The sequence below is a fragment of the Macrosteles quadrilineatus genome, unplaced genomic scaffold (genome assembly GCF_028750875.1).
Source record: "Macrosteles quadrilineatus isolate MER2022 unplaced genomic scaffold, UCM_ALF_1.0 Scaffold_6__1_contigs__length_79288215, whole genome shotgun sequence".
In the NCBI taxonomy this organism is placed as follows: domain Eukaryota; kingdom Metazoa; phylum Arthropoda; class Insecta; order Hemiptera; family Cicadellidae; genus Macrosteles; species Macrosteles quadrilineatus.
The window spans coordinates 57,231,361-57,254,781 of NW_026542599.1; the positions used below are offsets into that span (position 1 = coordinate 57,231,361).

At 33.6% G+C, this 23,421-nt stretch overlaps 1 protein-coding gene across 1 annotated transcript in view; it reads left to right on the plus strand.

Annotated features, from left to right (window-relative positions):
- LOC128997545 (hemicentin-2-like) overlaps positions 1-16,620 on the plus strand; it is a 106,833-nt gene extending 90,213 nt beyond the window's left edge. Inside the window, exons 7-14 of the mRNA XM_054423185.1 lie at positions 395-599; positions 1,073-1,234; positions 6,768-6,896; positions 10,828-11,002; positions 11,970-12,079; positions 12,873-12,932; positions 13,894-14,001; positions 16,308-16,620. Coding sequence (XP_054279160.1) covers positions 395-599; positions 1,073-1,234; positions 6,768-6,896; positions 10,828-11,002; positions 11,970-12,079; positions 12,873-12,932; positions 13,894-14,001; positions 16,308-16,384 — 1,026 coding nt within the window. The 3' untranslated portion in view covers positions 16,385-16,620. The remainder of the gene's footprint in view (positions 1-394; positions 600-1,072; positions 1,235-6,767; positions 6,897-10,827; positions 11,003-11,969; positions 12,080-12,872; positions 12,933-13,893; positions 14,002-16,307) is intronic.
- Positions 16,621-23,421: the final 6,801 nt, after the last annotated feature.

Sequence of the window (23,421 nt, forward strand, 5' to 3'; positions counted from 1 at the left end):
ACTATAAAAATACCTGAATCCTGGTACCACGTCTTGGCGAGCATCTGAAGTATGCGTATTTTATAGCAGTTATTAAAATAAAACCAACAATGATAGTATTTTTTTTGCAAATATCACACAATTTCAGAAAGCAGATTTACTGATTTAGAGAATGTCCATTGTCCATAGCACACAGCTCAATACTACTAATGCCTCCCAGAGCAATTTTGTCTAGTGGTAGAGCACGGGGATTCCGGTACGGGAGCCTCCCGGTTCAAATATTGACAATCTCCAATGTCTTAACATAGTAAAATAGTTCCGATATAGATCCTCGTGTTCTTGGATGTTAAAAGTATGCCATAAAAACTACTTCTACTTCTTTTTATACAACATAGCACCACGTATATGCCTACAGGTTGCCTGGATCCACATTGACCGTCAAATGATACTGACAATACACCGCCACGTGATATCGCGAGTGCCGAGATTCAGCGTGAGTCACTCACAGAACACGTGGCTTCTACACGTGACAGGAGCTCAACAGGAAGACCGAGGCTATTACATGTGTCAGGTCAACACGAACCCCATGATCAGCCAGGTCGGCTACCTGCAGGTCAAAGGTAAGAATGAGGTAGTGCAAGGAGTCCAGTTAGTCAGGATCTAAAACATTATAACAAAATAAACAACACTTAATCAGAGACGGATTCTCAAAAGCATCCATAGCATTCAGCTGAATGTTTCATCATAGATAAAACGCACTCCCTTAGTACATCCTTATGGAACAGCTGAATCAAATGTTGTTATTGGTTCTGTAGGTTGCACTGTAGGGATCGTGTTTTTTTTACAATTTGTTTCTTGTTATTTCAGTAAAAAAATATCTAATCATGAACAAGAACTAGTCTTCTGGTTATATGACTAAACAGAAAAACATAAATCATGAAAATACCCCTATTGGTAAAATAACCCCTTGTGTTGGTCAGTCTATGGTTTCAAATAATCTTTCGCTACCATACTTCGTATTTAGTCCGATTCAATTTCCATATCACACGCTCTATTTACTGGCTATGTTTGTATGTTATGTTTTATGTTCTAGTCCCTCCCAACATCGTAGACGAGGAGAGTACGCCGTCTTCCGTGGCAGTGAGGGAAAACCAGAACATCTCCTTGGTTTGCAAAGCGGAGGGCCTTCCAACCCCAAAAGTCACCTGGAGACGAGAAGACGCTCAGATGCTTATGATGGACAGGAGAAACGAAGGTACGAGTAGTAGATGGAGTTGATTATTTGTGAGGACATTTACAACCTTAGTAAGTTTTCACGGATTACTTTAGGGAATACAATATTTATCTTTAATCACGATTACTTAAAACAAGTGTTCTTAATGTTTCAACATCTTGAATATGTTCCTCAGGTGATAAGGTGCCTATGACATTAGAAAATTGGTAGTAGAAAATCAACTAAAACCCAAAGAAAACATCAATGTAGTCGAAACAAGACAGTAATTAAACAATTATTACAGAAAAGAACAGTCAATACAACGAAGGAAAGGTAAAGAACATAGCCATGTCTGCGCAAGACATACACATCTATGTGGAACTTTAACTTTTTTGAGGTAGATTGTGATCTTCCTTTTCTACCTATGTTGACCTTTTCACTTGTAGACGAAGTTATATCTCGGATTCTGAACCATTGTGAACACTTAAGTGTCAATATGACTCGAATAGCATAAACCTAACACCACCAACAATTAAATTAAAACAAAGAATTCACATAGATGTTGAATAAGGTTTGTCTTCAAATGTTTAAGTTGGCACATGAGGATTAGGTTGTCATTTAATATTCTTTCTTTCCGACATGTCAGTTATCAGTTTTCCGAGTATTTATTTTGGGGCTGACAAGACATTGGCAAGACAAGACACTGGTTCATTACTTATCCCTACAGTCACTGAACTACATGCGTTAAGCCATTGCACCTCACTATAATTGGATAAAGAGATTTTTGGTTTGTGGTGACGGGCAGTGGATAGTAAAAACAGGAAAGAAAATATAACTTTCTCTTCATCCGATCAATGCCCCTCCTTATTATATTTCTTATTCTTACTCTTCCAAGCGAATTTCCATTCACCAGATTGTATTTTATCGAAAATATTTCATTGAACAGGTCATATTGATTCCCTATTCAAATAATCTCTGGGTTTACCGAGTACTTGTTTACTGCTACAAGGGGGGTAATAAAGTGTTTTTTTCAGTATAATGCTCATAGATTAGTATAGAATAGTTAAACTCGCTAAGTTTGATCAATAAACAACCAATTCATATCAATAAACAAGCAAAATACAACAGTTTTATTTATTCTCTATAACAACGACATAAGAATTATAAATGTATTAAAATACTTCAATTATTACAATAATTTTAAGCTCTACAAAATAGTTTAGAGAATTCATGGGAAACAATATTTTGAAGTTCAATACACTCCTTCAAACCTATCTTAAAAACGAGTTTCCATCAAAATGGTATCATTTTTACTCGAGTTACATAGACAAAGAACACACAAGTATGTCACAAACCTAGGGACCTATGGTAATAGCTTATTCCCTATAAGGGGAAAATGCATAATGTAATGGTCCAAAAACAATGAGACAATCAGGACTAAAGTGGTTTATTTTGTGAATCCTTATAAGGATATTGTGCGATACCTTGTATTTTTTTAACCTCTTCAATTGTCATGAATATTTAACAAAATGAATACATTGTTAAATTATAAATTAATAAATTGTTAATTAATTAATAAACTACTGCAATAAAATAACAATGAACAAAATGGTTACTGTATAAATAATGTGATGAATCAATAAATTTATCACATCGAACAGTCTTTTTCACTATTGGAATTGAATCACAACTTAAATTGTAAGTATAAAAAGATCACTAATAGGCTTTTGAATAGAAAAAAATTTCAAACCATTGGTCTAGAATTTTTCCTTACAGTTATTCAGACTCAGAAGTTATTCAAACATAAGAAAGTATTAGTACAGTGTTTTATCAGTAAAAGCTGGGTAAATTGTATATTTCCCCGTTACGCTATTCCATGTATGTAAATAAGAGGATATCTTTGCCTTTCCGTTCTTTTGCTATTCAAATATCTTGAGAGGAACGCACCTGCATACCTTTATATCGCTAAGCAATTGTGACTTCCTCTCCTTTACGTAATATTCTCATGATAATACAATTGTTTCTATTGACTTTGTTTGCTTTGTATTGTGATAATAATATAAGTCTCTATTTAGCTTAAAACCTCTTGGTGAGTTTAGGTATTGATTGAACTTATAGTATGAACATAATAATCACGTTAGAGTTTGATCTCAAATATCAAAAAAGTCTCATTGTCTCCAGAAGGGTGTCGTACACATGACAAATAAAGAAGTAGTATACATCATCTCATTAACGTTTAACAAAATTATGTGTGCTAAAATAACAAGGTTTCTTCAGTTGTTCTTACAGCTATTAATAAAACAGCATCACCATGGGATTTTTGTTAGTAGTTTTTTACTTTATTCTCTTTTAATGGTGGCCACAGATATGATTGGTAATACAGAAATAAAATAAAAAAAATAAAAATTGTAATTGCAATATTGGACATAATATTCAAACTATATTTGTTTAAATGTCGATTACAAAAATGTAAAGCTATTAATTAGACTACCATTATTTGTCTCGGCCTGTTTTGGTAATGTATGAAACACATTCTTCAGTATCCAGCGTAAATTAAAATAGACGTTCCAGGCTTAAGATTTAATTTAGTTGTTCTTTTTCACTAACAGTAACGACCAATTAAATGTTGTACAGTTTGTGAATTGCAGTGACAGGATCTGTTATGTGCATATTTGCAACAGTTTGGGAGACTTCCATTTAGAAACAATAATTACATCCTTTAAAACCGAAATTTAAACCACCAGAAAAGATTTCTTTGTGTTTGATATCGTTCCTTTACAGATTTATTGCTTTTTGAAATTGTACGACTTCTTCAACAAAAGTGGACCCAATATTCTTCCCAAGTTCAGCTTGCCGTTGTAAACAAAGTCAAACCTGTTAAGTGCTAAACAGGGGTTGCGTTTCTGACACAGTTATTTTGAAAAAAAAATACAAACAGTTGTATGGTTGATTAAGAGTTGAATTTGGATAAATAAATAGTCTAGGTATAACAAATTTTGTATAAGGTTTTATATAATCTTATATTCTTTGCGAAAAAGACGTTTACTCAGTGAAAGAAATTAAGGAAAGATATTAATAAATAAAATTCAGCGTATAACGTGTAGAATCGTGACGTTTATGTTTATTTCTAAGTTTAAAAGCTTCAGAAAACCATTACGATTATTAACGCTCCTATCAAAAAGATCACCGATCAAGTTTAAACTCTAATTCATGTGTTTATTAAGATTTTGCGAATGTTTTTGGATTTTTAAGTTTTGCCAATTCCATTTGTAAATATTATGATTTATTATTAGCATCATCAATAGATATGTGTACGCCATCTAGGTGTGTATTTCAACCCAAATATGAGTAAACGATAAATGTAGAATGAAGAGAGAATATTGTTATTGCCATGTAACTGACTAAGATCAGCTGTTATATTAGTCAGGAACAATCAATGAAAGCCTAATGAACAAGGACAGACGAGTCTAGTTTCAAACTGTCAAAAAGCTACTCACTCTTCCCAGATCGAACTGCGAACGAGTTTTTTAACTCTTAGGCCGGGGCCACACGACGCGGATCATCCGCGCGGACGGACCACGCGGATGATCCGCGTGGTTCGACAACACATTGAATCAAATGAGAGTGGCCACACGGGGCGATCCTAAGCCGCCTGGGCGGATTGTCCGCGTCATGTCGCGGATTGTCCGCGCGATCATAAGCCGCGTTGGAGGGGATGACACACGTAGTCTTATGAGAGTGGCCACACGATACGGATTGTCCGCGCGGTTGGAGCTCATTTTCAAGCATTTGAAGTGGTTTTTGTTTGTTTGTACTTGTGCATTTCGGTTTATAGGTGTAAAATGTTCGGTACAGACAAATCAATAGAACTTGTTAAAGATAATGTGGGATTTCTCATGTTGTACATTTCTCATGAGTATATCTTCCTTAGTTATATGCGGTCAAAGCAATTGAAGTAGCTCGTCAAACGATGCTATCTACATGCGATAGTAACAAATAAAGACTCCGAACTATGGTTTCGCATGTGCTCGTAAAAGGTTTTGGAACACAAATGGTTTATCGGTTATGAAATGATGGACCCAATGATTTCGGTTTGCCTTAGGCTCTAGCTCACCACACGCTTCTAATGCACAAACTAACATACGTGTTTCTTCCATGACTACAACGAGAACGAGTGAATTAAACCATGTTAGAATCTCAGTACGTAGGCTGGGAAACCTCGACCGGAAGCGGTTCATTCGCTCCGTGTGGCCGGGACATCGTCGCGCGGCTTATGATCGTACGATCATAAGCCGCGCGGACGATCCGCCACGTGTGGCCCCGGCCTTTTATATTACTTATGATTACTAGAGGAGCAGTATAACCACTTAGCTACCCTCTTATTATTAGTGTAGTTATTATAATTGTATTGGATAGGATCTAATCCAAGAATTTAATTTTTAATAGGACTCTCTGCTATATTATATAGTTACCATAATTAAACGTTACTTTACTTAATTGTTTTTTTAGCTCTTGTTTACAGAAGTCGAATAGTTTAGTTGAAAAAAATTGTATAATGAATTTAAAAGTGTAAATGATTTATTCTTTGCTCTTTTATATTACTGTACAGTTGTAATTGTTTTGTTAATGAGAAAATATTTATGTTGCCAACCAAACAGACGTTGGCGATTGTTGAATATGTGTTCGGTACATTATATATACCTACAGTGAACGTTCGAAATCCCAATTTTGTGTGATATTGTACACGTTTTCTCTTTTACTATAAAATAACAATCACTTGCTAATAGAAAGTTGCTTTATATAAACTGTGAATTTGACTAATTTACCTTAAATGTGGTTTACAACTTAACCCAACTTAACTTGTATTGTTTTTGTTTAACTTGTTTTGTAGGTCTAAATCAACCTACAAAATTTCCGTAGGTATAGAACGATATATTTCACATTATATAACATTAGGTAAAAACAGCTTTCTGAAACGCATGGATGCTGGTACTATTAAACACATATTTAGAAAAACTTTGTCAAAACATACACAGGAGGTTAGAATATGGAAAACATGATTATTACACTGGGGAGCGAAGGTGTGCCTCGGAAAACATTGAAATAGTAAAACAGGCGCCGCTGCTCTCATATTACGGTAGAAGGAAACAAAGAAATTTAAAACGCTGCACGCTGTCTCAGACGTTCTACAGTCACATTGTATCAAACGAAACAAGTTTATTCTTGATCATGTTTACATATATTTACATCAACCCGGCGTCAGTTTCTGCTTTCTTAGAATGAAGATCATTTGGGATCTGAAAACAGAAACGTGTTTGTATTTCCGTGTCACGTTTGTAATACCAAGTGTTTCTTGGATAACAACTACATTTAGTATAGATAAATATGCGATTTTCATATGCTTATAGAGATAAACACTTATTGAACAGGATTATACGTGATAGTGCTATTGGATGGACCTTGATAGGTATATGAAAACATTTTAAGGACAAACAAATTCAAATTGTTTAAGTTAATAAAATAAAACCGGTGATAATATTGTATTCAAAGGAAAAATAACTGTTTCTGATTACAGTGTTGTATTACGAAGGAGACTATCTCAATATATCCCGCATCAGCCGCAAGGACATGGGTGCCTACATGTGTATAGCCTCCAACGGGGTGCCTCCATCAGTGGCGAAGAGAATAGTAGTAGACGTGGAATGTAAGTATAATATGTATACTTCTACCACATTGTTGTGTTTGTGGTAGTAAAAGTTACGTGTTGGGTATTTATAGATTTTGGTCAAGTGCTCATTCAGAAATCAAAAGCCATAATTACATGTCAAACAATCTTATATTGATATATTATAAATGAAGTGAGAATTTGGATGTTTGTGATTATGTCAAATTGCTGATTACGTTACAACTAGTTGAACATTTGAGCTTCGCCAGGACTCCCCAGTACAAAGTTAGTCGCCACGTTATTCTTATGAATACACTTAATTAATATCAGTGTTATTAAATTGGTTTAAGCCAGCGATTGGTAAATATTGTTTAAATTGTGGAACATTGTGTGTTATTTAATAAAAGAGGAATATTTCATTGAAAAATATAGTTAAAGTGTTGTAATATTTTACTTATGGTGTTCAGTAAAATGTCTATTATGAGCTAGAGATAAGCTTGACTGTATTGCCGAAGAATCAGTCTAAATATGTTTATCTTATGTCGTTAAATTATTTCGTATCTATTGACTCAAAATGTATGTTGGGATTTGAGATGAATTAGAGTATTAAAAAAAATAAAATAAATCATATAGATATAGTAGTTTTAATTAGCGCCACTTGTATATCAGTACTGGGTAACCTGGGAAAGCTAAACCGAAAGCAATGAAAATGATTGTAACAAACTGAGCTGAACTAAGTATCAAATTCAATAATTCTTGTTTCTAAAATGAGCTACGAATGTCTAACCATTTCATACAACAAAATTTAGAGACCACACACAATATTCTCTTCCTGTTGCAAACAACGGGTATAGCAGCTAGTAAAAAAAACAGCCTCCTAAATGTTTTTGTTAATATTAAAAAAATTAAAAATTAAATTTTAATTGTTGAAGGTACACTTAGTATGTTGTATAATAAAAATATGTATCTTATGTATTACTTTTTACAACAAATTAATCAAATTGAGGATTTAGGTTACTACTTCAAGTAAAAGGCTGATTGGTATTTGATCTTTTAAATCCTTTGGTATTGTGTTTGCCAGAAAAATTATTTCTATCTTTAAACGTAGATTCCAAACGTTTAAGGAAATAATGCGATTAACCTTCGTTAGAAGTGTGCAAATATCTCCACAGATACAAATATACTTTACACTTAATATCTTATTGTGATAAATGGATTTTAAAAGAAAATTTAACCAATTAAGAAGGGGCAAACGATATTATCGTTAGCTTAACACCCTTAGTGCTTTTATTTGTAAATGTGTTGCTATAAGCCTGGTGTTACTAATTTTGTTTCTATACATACGACTCTTTGAACGTAATTCAATTTTACTATTATAAGGGTCGGATTCTTAGTTCTATTTTTTGGGAACATTTATTCACAGTAAATGGCAAATTAGTATGAAAAAATACGTAATCCCTTAAGAATAAGCAGTTAATTTGCCTGAAACTGTGAGATACTTGCGCTTTTATTGTAGAACAATTCCACTTATCATGGTTTTTATTCATTTAATATAAGAATGCTATAATTTTTACAAAAATATATGGACCAGGGACAAAAAATCCTTACTACAGTATTTCTTTGTGGTATTCAAATATAGTTTCAAATATCAATTCGTTATTGACCATTGTGAACTTTTTCTAACTTAATTATCGGCATTTCCACGCATAGTCTATGGATAGCCTTGTAAATTGTTATACATTTTGTTGGTACATCTTTACAGGTTTGAGCTATATTTAAATATGTGCTCTTTATCTAGCTGATCTCAAAAAGTTTACCACATAGATATATAATATATATGTTGTTATTATATATCTATGGTTTACCAGTACGTAGCTAAATAAAGAGCTTCTAAATACACACTCAGCTAGTTTTAGTTAGTAAAAGGTTGAACTCGCCTCCTCTAAACGATCAAATTTTAACTGTCTACAAATCAAAAGTGTACGTCATAGGCATTTAGTTGCATTTTAACAAACATTCTCGTTGAATAAAAGCCACTCTGGATTGCAACCTGATTCCTGACCCGTCTAGAAAGAACGGAAGAAAATCAAGACCAGAGTGAAAGTGGAGTTATATATATACTGTAGCTAGGTTCAGTTTGGGATGCCAACGCAAAGGTTTTACAAATAGTTAATTGTTTTATTCACACTAGGCTTATTCCTCCCCAGCCAAATATTGTCCTTCCAGAGCTAAGAAATCTGTCAACTAAAAACTGTAAGCTAATCTATATAAATCTACTGTAAGACAGTTCCTGTAGCGTTTGTAAGTTCTTTGAACATTTCACTCTAAATTGAACTGTTATGTATCTAAATGGTCAAACGATATTGATATATTCAAGTTGATATTAAAAACGCTCTCTTAAGTAAATTAATAACATTAATTTTTCTAGTAATTAGTTTGAAGTTTAAATAAACGTTATTCAATGAACAACCGCAGTATACTTATGATGAAACCCATTTAATGTCACCCACGACCCACTCCTGCCAAACTTTAACTAACGTCAGGTTGGCTTGGTCAGAAAACTCACGTTCCTTAACCACATTTTTCTACTTTCTCCTGCGTTTTTATCCAAGCTTAAAGAGATGTCCGTCAACTTGTATTCACCAATATACAGGAATAAATAATATTCTGGATTGTTACCCAGTATTATTTTAACTGTCATACTCTACTGTTTTGAGTTTTTCTGAGGTATAATTTTTCAGTTCTTAACTTCTTAATTCTTCTTAAGTTCTTAATTGTTCAGGTTCATAATGCATGGGCTATTTATCCATTTATATAAATTTGTCTATTTATATATATAAATAATATCCAATCGTTATGCAAAGGACACATTCAGAGATATTTACTAGGTCGTTAATTATAAAATAGGATTTTCTAAAGTTTCAATTTATTTTCATTACTTTCGTAACTTTATAGTAGGGCCTAATGTAATTTTACCAATGTGAATTGGAAGGTGATAAGAACCAAAACTAAACAAAACGTGGGCAAAACGTTCTGCAATAGTTTTGCTTAAAATCAACAAGAGTGGTTGCGTTTGTTGTAATGAAACAAAAACAATAACTCTACATTCCCTTGAGGGTATGTGAATTGCGTTGGTTTATTATGGTTTCAACAAATATGTGCTGAGAAAATGTAGCCAATCATATGTTTAGATTATCTATCAGTAGTGTGGTTAATAAAACTACTTTGCTCCCAATAACTTACTCAAAATACAAAGTTTAAGTAGCATTTTAATAAGTATAGATGCGAGTTTAGGTCAAATTCGACAGTATCACAACTCCCCTATTTAGACATAGTGGAAGTGATAAAGCGTTGGAAAAGCTTAAGTGTAGCCAAATGAGGCTAAGTAGAATGTGGTGCCCGAAGGGAATCCTCTGTTCTCAAGACCTTTTGTATGGCCCACATTATCCGAGTTTTATTTTGTTGTAAGTTTTGGTAAAAGAAAAAAACTTTTGTGAACTGCATCCTCAGAGCATGCCGCAAGCTTATCTTATCAGATTATATCTCACAGATCAACAACATATACAATAGCAACATGCAGTATCTATGTACCACATGTGTATTAGCAGGCTTACATACCATTACATTAGCAGGCCTTTACCAGCAGCTAATTTACTAGCACCATCCTCAGAGAATTAGGGTACAGAGGAAACATTCAATAGTCACGTGTCTAGCACTAGTGCTGGTGTCTAGGGCAAAGTCCACAACCACCTTCCTCTCCCTCATGTACTACAATGCTCCCGTGGAGGAAGATTCTGAGCCTGTGAGATAGGAATTTCTAAAGAGTGCTCGCTGATTGGGTTCTTCCTAGCTCGTCACAAGTATATTTCCGCCCCAATATACCGGAGCTGAAAGCACACGGTTTTCCCATAAGCGTGTTCCTCTGTACGTTACTTAATCTTCACCATCTACAGTTGGGTAATAATTTCAGTCTCTCCGATGATCTTCGTGCCGAACCAGCTCGTAGGCGCTCCTACGGGCACCAACGTGACTCTTGAGTGTTTGACGGAAGCTCACCCTCGTTCTATCAACTACTGGGTCTATCAGGGGAACATGCTGCTGCCTACAGCCAAACACACCATGAGCGCTAACGTCAACGGCTACAGGTAGGGATGAAAACATACCTCTGATTAAATCACGTCAATGTTATGTGGTATGTCCTTTCAATTACCATAGTAAAGATGAAAGTTAAACATGAATGTGTGTTTTCTACATATTCCTACTTACGTAACCCCTTAGCAATCCATACCCAAGAAGGTTTTAGCCTAATCAATTAACAGCCTCTACTTTCTTTTGATCCTCCAATTTGGGTGTAATCTTTATCAGCTCTAAAAATATCATGTCTTTGGTTACATAATCTTTCCGAATTTTTTAGGTGTGTTACTAGAATTTTATTCCATCGCGTTTGCCTTAACCATTTGTTTAATAATAGCTTCATCACCACCTTATTCTGAACGGGTCATGTCCGCCTCAGGTTGAATTTACCTGATAGCTGGCTTTGCTTTAGCTACCACGCCTGGTGCTTGAAACCCCTAGATTTCTCAGTTTTCAAAAATGTTTGATTTTCAATTGACCATAATTATTTTTTTTCAGATCAAAGTCTTTTAGTACTTTGGTAAAAGCCTTTACCAATAGGTAACGTATGTTACTTATACATTTAAAAATAAATTGATTACTAACCGCTACGGATTTGTAAAACAATCTTTACAACTTTTAATAGGTATAATACAAACTCGTTACTGGATACGTTGATACATTGACTACCTTGATATCTCAACAAAAAATCCCAACGGATCGAAGGTTTTACGAGCTCAAAAAAAGTTAGAAAACCTCATTTCTGTTCAAAACGCGTTACGGTGTTTTGCAGAACCATCTTCAGAGGGAATGCTTTAAAGCATAGATAACTCTGGGTTCAGGAACAGAATGTTACAATTAATACTTCTATCCTCCCGACTCTTTGTATAAAGACTGAAGCATAGATATTTAGAGCCATTCCTATTATAAATACGTATTTTATTGCATATTTAACTCCCAAGGGTTTTGTAAAGTTTAATGGACCTGTTATTGTTTCAGAGTTAAAATGCGACTTACAATACATAGTCTGCACAAGCGGGACATCGGCAACTACAGATGCGTCAGCAAAAACTCCCTAGGTGAAACCGAAGGTTCAATCCGACTTTATGGTGAGTGATACATAATACATGATAAGATTAATGGCAATACAAAAAGAGAATAATAAATTATACTATTCGCATGATTACAGAATTGTGTAATTTGTAATTATGTATTGCTCAAGAAGACAGATTTGCTGAATTTTTATTGTGCTGCATGTTTACACTTATCTCACGATTAGTACTCTCTTTGTCCAGCTTAACAAGAGTGACATTAAATCGGTTATGTACGAAGAGTTTTTTCTTTCATTTTCAGTTTCATAATATGAACAAATGAATGAACGTTTTGGTTGGACGAAAAACGCTTGATATACGTCATAGAGTGTCTAATCGTTTTAGTGTTTGTGCGGTTAGGTCCAAGGCGCAATGTCGTGGGTTCGGGTCCTGGTTTTTATCAGTGCAGTTTGCAGTTCACCCTTATACAAAACCGACTCACTCCTTGTTTTGCTGAATAGTAAATGTCTCACGCTCTCTATGGGGATGGACAAAACACAAGTAAAAGAGTATTAACCTCTTAAAAACATAATTTAAAAAATCAATGATTGTTATAATTACGCTGTACTACGTTTTGCTATAACGATCGCGCGTCGTAATTATTTTAGGGATTGACAGTAAACCCGGTTGTAAATTATTTTTAAACCCTTTTCGATGATGATAAGAGTATTTTTTAATTGTATAGTTTTTAGGTGTATGGTTGGGTTTGGGTAAACCTACCCCTACCCTACCTGATGACCTTTTGTAGCACCTTTTTGACTGTTAATCATTTTGAGTATTCATTTTCAATCGGTTTCTTTGTTTGTTTCAGATATTCCACGACCATCTGTTCCTCCAAAAATAGTGTTATCCAGCAGTCCTAAGAGACAAGGTTTGTACAAGGACATTAACGTTTAAATGTTATTTCCTGTTTTTTTTTATATTTGAAAAGAGTGTGTTGTTTTATATTATACAAGTGTGTTTGCAAATTTCATGTTAAAATTTCCATTTGATCAAACTGTAATCCACTATTTAGGTAGGTTTGAAATCAAGTATGAATGGTAGGGAAAATAATTTTCAACTCAGTGTGATCCAATACGCATTAATTTCCGCGATTGCATGGAATAGCTGGAATATCGCATTACAACATGTGTATGTTTTTCTAATACACACTGGAAAGGAATCAATTACATCATTTTATTGTTTGTGTAACATTTTTCTTGTTGAAACTTTTCTAATAAACAGATAATAAACATTGATGTGGAAGTGCTATTATGAAAGGCACTTACTTTCTATGTGCTACTCACCTTAAGTAGTACCTGTTTATAAATGAAGGACTCCGGAAAACATACACTATTCTAAAATAGTTTATTTAATTTTATAGTCTTTCTAACCGTAACTACTTGTGCATACCTTTATATTACTTCAGAGTTGTTACTATTTACATGGATATTTTATGGGATGTAAACAAATTAAATAACAATCAGGATTTTGTCCCTTTGACTTTTAAAGCTCCCATTCTAATGTACCAAAGATTTATCAAATACATTACATGTGAAACTATAAAAAAAGTTATACATCATGTCGATTGTGAATAGTTAGACTTATTATCCTCATAGGTGAGTGAAATAGTGTTTGCCTGCTAATAAACTAGGTCTATACCAAGTGTAAATCCTGATAAGTCAATAGCATTTTGATCATTTAAAACTGTTACCAGTTGACCTTGTCCAGTAATAAAGATAATTACTGAGAGTAATTTAAGAGTATTTTATTGATTCAACGTTTTTCCTCATCTAAAACCACGCACGCTTTTAAGTTTTGGAAAAAGTCCATTATATTATTTTTCTTTCCAGAGAGGCCAGTAAACTGGGTGACAAGTTCCACAACCCCTACATATCCCTCTGAGTGGAGCAGAGGGTCCATGAGCTCGCCCTTCCTAGTTCAGACGGAGGAGGAAGCAGGTAAAAAATGACTTCTGTAAAACGTTAGGAAGGTACACTTTATATCAACTTGAGTCTATATTTTAGGCTAAAACTCGATCTTAAAGCTCAGCTAATCAATGTAGATTGGGATTCAATCCAGAAATGGTTCATGAAATATGCCTAAACACTGATAAGTACGCATTGCTTTTTTTCTCATCATAGCAAGCGTGTATCCTTTGCACTGATTTGACTTAACTATTTATTTGAGGAACAGCTGTGAAAATTGTAACCCAGCCATATTGATTGGAGTTGTTTTCGACAGTGTTCTCAATTTCAAGCTATATACGTATATGAAGACCGTATGCAGAAAAGCTGTTTCCATCTAAGGCCCGTTGTCCAAGAACGCGTCTGTTGCGTCTGACGCTGAGTAATAGACGCTAGCGATGGACGCTCAGTGACTGCTAAGCATTGATTTCAATGGACCCGTTGTCCAAGGGAGCGTCTCTAGCGTCTGACGCTTGAGACGCTGAGCGTCTGACGCGGGGCACTGCTCCGGGAGCAGACGGGATCGCTGACGGCCAGCGTCTATTGCGTCTATTGCATTGTTGTTTCTTTGTTCTCCCGTATACTCCATAATATTCAGTATCTTAATGTAATGGCTATAGTCAAAGAAATATAGAATATGACCTAAAAAGATTGCAAGATAATGTTTTAGGGTTTTATTTTGTAGTGTTGAGTCTGCTGATTGATATACTAAAGGTTGCCAAAAATCGGTCCATGGGAAACCCCCTAAAATCATTATAAAAAATGGTGGCTTTTCCCAACATTGGAAAAATAATAAAAAATGATTCCACATGCATCTTTTATGCACATTTTCGAGATATTGACTTAAGATCACCACCAGTATTTATTGGGTGGTTAGTACTTCATTTCGATAGGAAACACGTTCATGGCCACCCTATTGGATATACATATTGTTTTTATGTAATGATAGTTTTGTGACACATAATTTACAAAACTAGATTTTCATGCTAATTTCAATGCGGGAAACCGTTTTTATTTATTTTTCGTTTTAAAGAAATTCAAACGAAAACTCTTCCCCATACATTTCTTATAGACGTTTCGTACTTTTATCATTTTTTTAAATATCTCCAGTTCTTATTAACGCTTGCAGTTCGTTTCAACCTTAAAATATTCAGTAATGTAAGGGCTTCCATTTGAGTTATTGATAATTGAAATCAGACGAGTTAGAGACCCGCTACGAACAAAAACACAAAATTAAATTAAAGTTATAGTCTAAAATAATTCACCAAAGTATTGACTTTTATTTTAGCTATGGATTACATATTGGGAGTTATTTAGAATAGGAGATATCTGTATTTAAGTAAAGAAAAATTTCAAAATAATAATAAATTAGTGTTAAATTAAATTATTACAACTTAAACTTTAAAGGATTTAACGGAACTTAAACTGTTGCCATTAAAAGTAAAAAAATCTATTAATGCACTCTTGTCTGCATTAAAGTGGTTTTTGATAGGTATTCTAAAATATCCTTCCTCACTTCTCTTTTTGAAAACACTGTGGGTACACAATCGAGGTTCACTAAAGGTCCAGAATTTCCTCGTTTTCTATCTCTTCGATGAAGAGGATCTTCAACACTTGGCTCTTAACGCTAATAGTGAGAGCAAAATAAATTTTTACACAGTCAGTAACCAACTGTTGAACTGAATAGACGCGTTCTCGGACAACGGGCCTCCAAGCGATCGACGCTCAGCGATCATCGCTCTGCGTCAGACGCAACAGACGCGCCTTGGACAACGCAGCAAGCGTTGTACAGAAATAAGGATTTTGTTCCGTCAGGTGGCCAAGCTTTCCGTTGACCTGTCTCTGATGTTCTCTTCATTTGATCTATCTTGATTTTGTTGGTTATATTATTGTTGAAGGGTATATGGAGAAATTACTGGAAGTGACGATTACGTCCGTCAAGTTTTTCTGTAGTCTTAAAAAGGGTATTCATATCTCAAATAAACCTTTATGCGATTACTATGCTGTTGTATATTTTAGCAGAGCTTCTGAACAAGATATGTGACCCCCGCCACTAATGCTCCTAAGTCAATGTAATAATCCGTTGGCCTCTAGCCTGGAGTCCGGAGTTGACCTTGAGCTCCCCTAATTCAGCAAAGTTTACATTTTACATTTAGTTTCACCTTTTAACTTTTTCATTATACAGTACTTTTATGTGATGTTACATTACTATTTTGGTCATTTACAAATATTCTTCTAGAAAACAAAACCTGTAGGCCTATTTCATATTTTATATTTCATTAATATTAATTATGTTGCAGATAATAGTTACTGCAATAGACGGGAGTCTTCATACATCCTCATTGTAGCCACTTCACTCTTCATTCTACGGTTATAATCCTCCTCATATTAATATAAATATGTAATCTATGTAATCTATGACATATCTGTTTAAGGATATATTTTTCAATCACATTGTAAATATGTTGATATTAATACGTCCATATCTTTTGGCACAAGAACGAGATATTAGTTACAGGAAAGTTTATTTTTTTACATACACTATAGGTCGGCCGCTTCGAAAACTACTTCCTCTTGCATGCACGACCAATGCTCGCGCAGGTCGCTATCCGTCCGGCCAACCTAGATAGGTGGTTAACAATATAAAAACTAATTTTTACTGTCTGTTTTAATCAGTTTTAATTATACTACTAAGGTCAAAATTAATTTTGTAAAAAATCGGTTAAAAACTATTTATGAACTTAAAGTAAATCATGTTACGTTGTGAAATAAAACCTACAAAAATACATTACTTAAAATAAATTATCTTACTAATATTTTAGTTTCTTAAGTTTTTAAAATCTACATCTTCATTTATTAAAGGAGTTATTCTATCAAGAATTTCATTAATTTCTTTAAACTTACATGTTAATGATTGTGCCAAATCGTGAGATTGAAACATATCACTATTGATAATAAGTGTAGAGTTTATAAAAATAATTAAATCATATAAAATGATGTGTAAGAAAATGTAAATATTGTACATTCGATTTTGGTCATTTCTTTCTTCTAAGTTTAATTAAACTTGTTAGGATGTGTTAAGAAGTTACTTTTATTTTTTTTTAGATGTTAAATAAAGTTTAGGTAAATTACGAAAATTACAAAAACATAGAGGTTTCATTATAAGGCTCATTATAGTGTTATAGAAATTCTACATTGTTCTCTTAATGAATACATGCAATAGTTATTTGTGCAACTAGTGAGCAATCCCACTTTGCACTCGAGCTGCACATAATATCTTTCCTACAGTTACCATAAAACAAATAAATTGGTAAGGAAACGAAACATATTTTTACACAGAAGTGGACTTTTAATATGAAATTAATGATACAAAAGTACAACAGCTGACCAGCTGATTTACAGCCAGTGTTGCCAACGTATTTCGCGCGCATACGACCTTGTCTGCCTGTTACGCGCTCACTATTTCGTGCCTTCGTGTTGCAAATCTGGAATGAGACAAAGTAATTAGAGTCAATTGGCCACTTTGCGTTCTAAAATCAGAAAGAGAACATGTACATTGTTAGGTAACTGTAGGAAAATTACATGATTTGTTTGTATATTTCTACTTTATATTTTAAGGCTTATACGACGTTTTGTGCAGTAAAGCTTATGCTTAAATTTTGTATAGGGAGTAAAATATTTAGAAAATATTTCGTTAGTTACTTAAATGTTGAATCGATGTTTACTGAAAGCGTTCATTATATTACATTATATATAACCCGTTTCTTAAACTATGGCGAAAGATTTTGATAGTTTTCTGAAGAAACCTTTTTGCCATTGCTTGATCTTTTTGCATGGAATTTCTATATAGATATTCTGTATACCGTATAGTCGTCATAATGTTTATTAATCTATATATTTTTAAAATTATTACCCAGAGGATGAAAACGTGTATTTTAAACTAAAAATTCTTTATACAGTCATAATATTTATTATTAATTTACAAACCTTGTGAATCATATGTGAACTAAAATAATTGGTCATTGATATTACAGTAGTAAATAACTAGTCTAATCTACGTTTTAAAGTAAGTTTATATGCTGAACTTATAAGCTAATCCCACTCACACTCTTCGCTATTGTTTTGTAAATATTCTTAGAATGTTGTACATGGATAGATAGCTTATTATTTGGTATTACCTGAAGGTATTTTGAAAATAAAACTTAAGATTGGATCCAAGCAAATATGTTTAACGTTGCAGTAATTTTACCTAATGCTATATTGTTGGTCTTGCGTGAAAAAAAAACTAAACTGTAAATATTCAATCATGCCTAGCTCTCAGTGATTCCTATTGTAGCTAAATAAAGAGCTTTTGCTAAAGTGTTTGTTTCATTCCCTCTCTCCCCTCTCCCTGGTATAAAAATTTGAACATATAGGTTAAATCCGCTATCACTTCATAAATGGGTCTTTCGCTTATTTGGTCTGATGATGATTGGAGAGTCCAATCGAAATCGATCGCCACTTACCATACTTTACAACATATATTTACAGTCTTGTGAGTTAACATTATATATACTGTAGTAAATATACTGTTTTAAGTGTTGTTAGATGTATTTTTATTTAGTTGCTGAAAAACTAAAACACTATGTTAGGAATGCTCGAGATGACTGTTCAGTTTTATATTTGAAAAGTCTTTTTTAAATAACTGAAAACCAAGGACTAAAAACTAAAAAGAAGAAACTAAAAATAAAGAACTAAAAATTTATATTAAATAAGTAAAACAAAAATAAGTTAGGGCAAAAAATTATCAACAAGATAAATTGGAGAGTTTTTGCTCAACGTATATTCTATACCCCAAAATGATGTTATCAAGTAGATTTGATAGCAGTAATGTTAACATTGATTATGTCATTATACCTTTCGTCACGTCCAGGTGATCTCTCAGACATGTCTTATGACCGGCGTTACTGTGCAAAATGGCCGCTACATGCATGGGAAACACCTGTGACTCTCGTGAATGGGTTCATATATTGCAATGTTATATTAAAACTGTATGAATTCAACAGCAATAGTCTCAGTGATGTGTTAGCTACGTCTTAGAAATTGTTTTGAATTAATAGTTAATAACATCGTACCGTACATGGCGTTTCTCATGTTGGAATGATAAAAATTAAATTTTATCCTAAAAAAACTTTAATTTTTTTTATTCAGCTTCACATAAGTTTATAATTTATATTCAATATTATAATATTTTAGTCTATAGTCTTGACGCTGTAACAAATTATTGTAGGATAATATATTTTACGATAAATAAACGTCAATTTAAATTTGCTGATTCAAATTAGATTGCGTGTTTTCTAGTCTCTGCCCCTCCAGATACTAATATGTAATATTAGTATTTTGAGTAATGACCTTTCAATAGGTCATTCAAGTGCTAAAAACGCTGTGAAAAATAAATTAATGCATTTTCACTGTATATTTATAATCTAACATAAATATTTCAGAGTGGTTTTCATGCTGTATTTTAATTGGCAACCTTTCTCCTTTGTATAAAATGTATTCAATAATAGTCTATCAATCCATATGGAAACTCTAAAATTACTTATGTACGGATTTTGAAAATTTTAAATAAAAAATATATACATTCTTGCGAGAAATATTTCCCCCCATTTCCACCACCGAGTCCCCTGAGAGAAAGAGTGTTGCTGTATTTAAGTTTGCTCACAACTGCACCGTTAATTGTTACTTTTGGAAGGCAGGCGTTGTTTTGAAACATGCCAACTGGCTGCCTTTGCTCTACAAGTTAAAACTATCTAATTCTTATACTTTGGAATGTGCTAATATAAACTATAGTAGTTCGAGTAGATAAAACTAGCCTAAACAATAACTACTGAATGATAAATAACAATATTATGTTTTAGAAAAACTGATTTATTATGAGTTAGATGTTGGGTATATATGATAACATGAGTATGGTGTGGAAAACCAGCCAGAAGAAGGTAAATGTGGCGTAAGCAAGGCATCCAACAAGCTTACTTCATTGCTCACGTTATATACCTTCCTATGGATTTGTACGATCTGATATGGTTTCGGACTTAATAATAACATAAACTGGGTTTCTTAAAGATTGTAAAGTTCGTACACTCTTGAATCAAATTTGAAAATTCTTTTATCCGAGGTTAGCAATAAGGAAGCAAACGTTTGTTGAATATTATAAATATTATAAAATGAAAAGCTGTTTTGATGTTTTGTAGATGCAAATGCATAATTGAAGTTTTAATCAGCATTTTTTTTAAATCGACTTCACTTGGCCATATCCCACAGTTTTATAACACAGCTTAAGTGATACGGCCGGTAGCGGTTTGAGTAAATTAAACTACAGCTCGGAATCTAAAACCACACAAGTGGTAAGCCACGGCTCTGAGTTGCCAAGAATATCATCCCGCTAAAAGGTGGTGAGATCCTCGCTTTAGTGGGGTATCTTTAATTCACTTGATACAATTTTAATCTGGGGTACTTTTATTCCCATTATGATCTAGAATTGTTACAGAAAGCATTTTATTAAGTGATATGATAATAAAAATCTAAATGTCATATTCTGAAGAACTTTATTATTTCCCCTCTCTTACTGCTATTACAATTACACTCTCTTATTATGATAAGATATGTGATGCTCTAGTGGTTACAAAATTTCCTTGGCTATCAAATTAGTCCAAATTGGTCGATGCTTGTTAATAAACATCCTTACTTTTATCTGAGTAGCCTATTTCTTCGTCTTAATCATATATTTAGGTAAGTCCTAGCCACAATGTTATGTTCAAGATCTATTACCTTTGAAATTAATTTGTTTAAAGTTGAGTTGCAATATAATATTTATTCCATAAATTACCTTGTAATCCCGGTATATATGTACTTGTCAATAATGGGAAACAATGTGTCATGGTCACGTGTTGGTACTGGTACGAAAAAAAAACAACGTTTAGTTTCTTGCCTGATACAACCGAAAACCCAACTACTTTCAATAATACGTCCACGGTTGTACTTCCGTCTTACTTTTCCAGCTTCGTCGCTCTCAACAGTTTTTCCAACACCTCCGATGGTTTCTGTATTTCCATACAACATCGTCACACAAGCTTCCCTAAGATATCTAACCCAATCAACGACAGCGTGATAAGTCTATCATTCCTTAACCAATCGTGTATTGCTGGTTTTAACATTGCCCAATAAGCAACGAATCAACACACTGTGGTGAAAGCTAGTTTGAAAAAAAGTAAATTTCTATTGAGGCACCCACTTTTTACACTCAATTTTCATTTTTTTCCTATTTAGATCAGTTGTTTCAAGTTCATGCCAACAGCAGAATTCACGTCCCTCATCATTCAAAGTCATGGGATTCCCGCACTCGGACATTGTTTGTTCCGAAGCAAAACTCCGTGTTCATATAAAAATGAATTAAAATTTGAACTTTCCTTCGAGTGAACTATAATTTTACTTAATGTGAACTCGCAAACTTTGCATAAAAACGGATTCATCCGAACAACTGGCCATCACGATAAGAACTTTTTTGAAGCGGCTGATAATAAATGATAACGTAGAACGCCCTTTGACCTTATGTAACTCCGAATACTTGATTTCCAGAAAAAACTATTATTGGATTTTTGTTGCTACTAACCTAAAGAACAATCGACTGTAATATGAAAAAAATTAAGTTGGCTCGGAATTATCAATTAAGTTTCCAAATTTTATAAAAATATGTACGTGAACAAGCAAACTAAAACAGTTGACTTTTAATCCCCATAACAATAACATAAGAATTTTGAATTTACAGCTTTAAGTAAGAAAGCATAGTTATTTGTGTAACTAGTAGGCAAAGTGACACTTTCCTGCACATGAGATAAATGTTTACGCACGAGCTGTAGGGGAGTGTGGAAAGCTTCTCGAGTTCAGCAAAGGCAGTTTGTACTCGTGTTACACATTACATTTTTTCTACAGTTACTATAAATCATATCAATAATTAGTCTTTCAAACACTGTACAACATGTTTTTAGGTTAGGTTAAATCCAAGCATTGAATGAAATGGGAAACGCTGCATCAGCTGATCGTACTGGTATTACCTTTAAGTGTTGCCAACTTATTTTCAAGCGGACACGGATTGCGTACATAATAAAAGCACTCTGTTTTGTGTCGTTTGGTTGGAATACTGGTGTGTGCCAAATTAAAAACTGTGCGCCAAAGTAAGGCTTTCTGTTCTATAAATTGTGCAAGGAAGCCCACTTTGTCGGATGACTGTAGGAAAAACAAGTAGAAGTATGAAAAAACAGATGCTAGCATTTGAGTGGAGTTTTCCGCGTATGTGTCTCATGGTAGTCGTGATTATTTAGGTTGCGTTAAAATTAATACTATCTTGCATAAAGGGATGAACTACACTGCTTGGAAATCATTAGAGCAGACCTTATGAAGGGAGACTTTTCAAACTTGGCATTCACAAAAAATAGGTCTGGCTACTCGAAATTCTTTATAAATGCAAACTCATAGACTAACTGACAAAAGAATGATTCAGCAACAGTGTTCTGCTCTAAAACAGTCAAATGCTATGGGTAATTATATTAGTATACGTATTTGAAATCCCAAATAGGCATCACTACACAAATTTAGCGCCATGACGCTAACTATTCGAACGAAAACACTTCATAAAAGAACACTATTATCATAGAAAACACAATATCGACAATTCCATTACTATATAAAATACATAACGTTTCATTATCAACACTCCTTTGCTACAAGATATGATGTAGCGCTGAGCTTATAGGGTGTATCAAAGTTCAAATTAGATATGAATATTTAAGTATCAACAGGAGAGGTGACAGGGTATTGTTTGAAATTGGTTTGTTCATGACATTTTCGATGTTATGGTTGTAGCAATTTGTATAAGCATTGCTCCGACATGTAACTACTTCTTTGCTATGCTTTTGATGTTAAGTATTTCTGTGAAACTCATTTCCATGAAATACGTCAGCCTGTGGATCATGTTAAAATGATTGTTAAATATCTATAGCATAAATACTACTGATCAACGTTAAAGTTATTTAATAGTTTATATTTTATAAATATTTAAAATTGCATACATTATAATGCTATCCAGGCACCAAGCATTTTAAACATGGACATATAACGGAAATGAACGCACAAAAACATGGTTTTAACAAACTTTAAATTGTTAATCCCAAAAAGGATATATGTATTTACGAGCGGAACGGTGCGACCACAAGTTACAGAAAAGATAAGATAGATCCACACTCAATCATAAGTAAAGAATCGTTTGATTTGACGCCATTTAAATTTTTTTCAGTTTCAAATATCAAATAATCCTTTTAACCATCATCCCCAGACCAATCTTGTCCATAACTATAATTGGAATCATTATATATATAA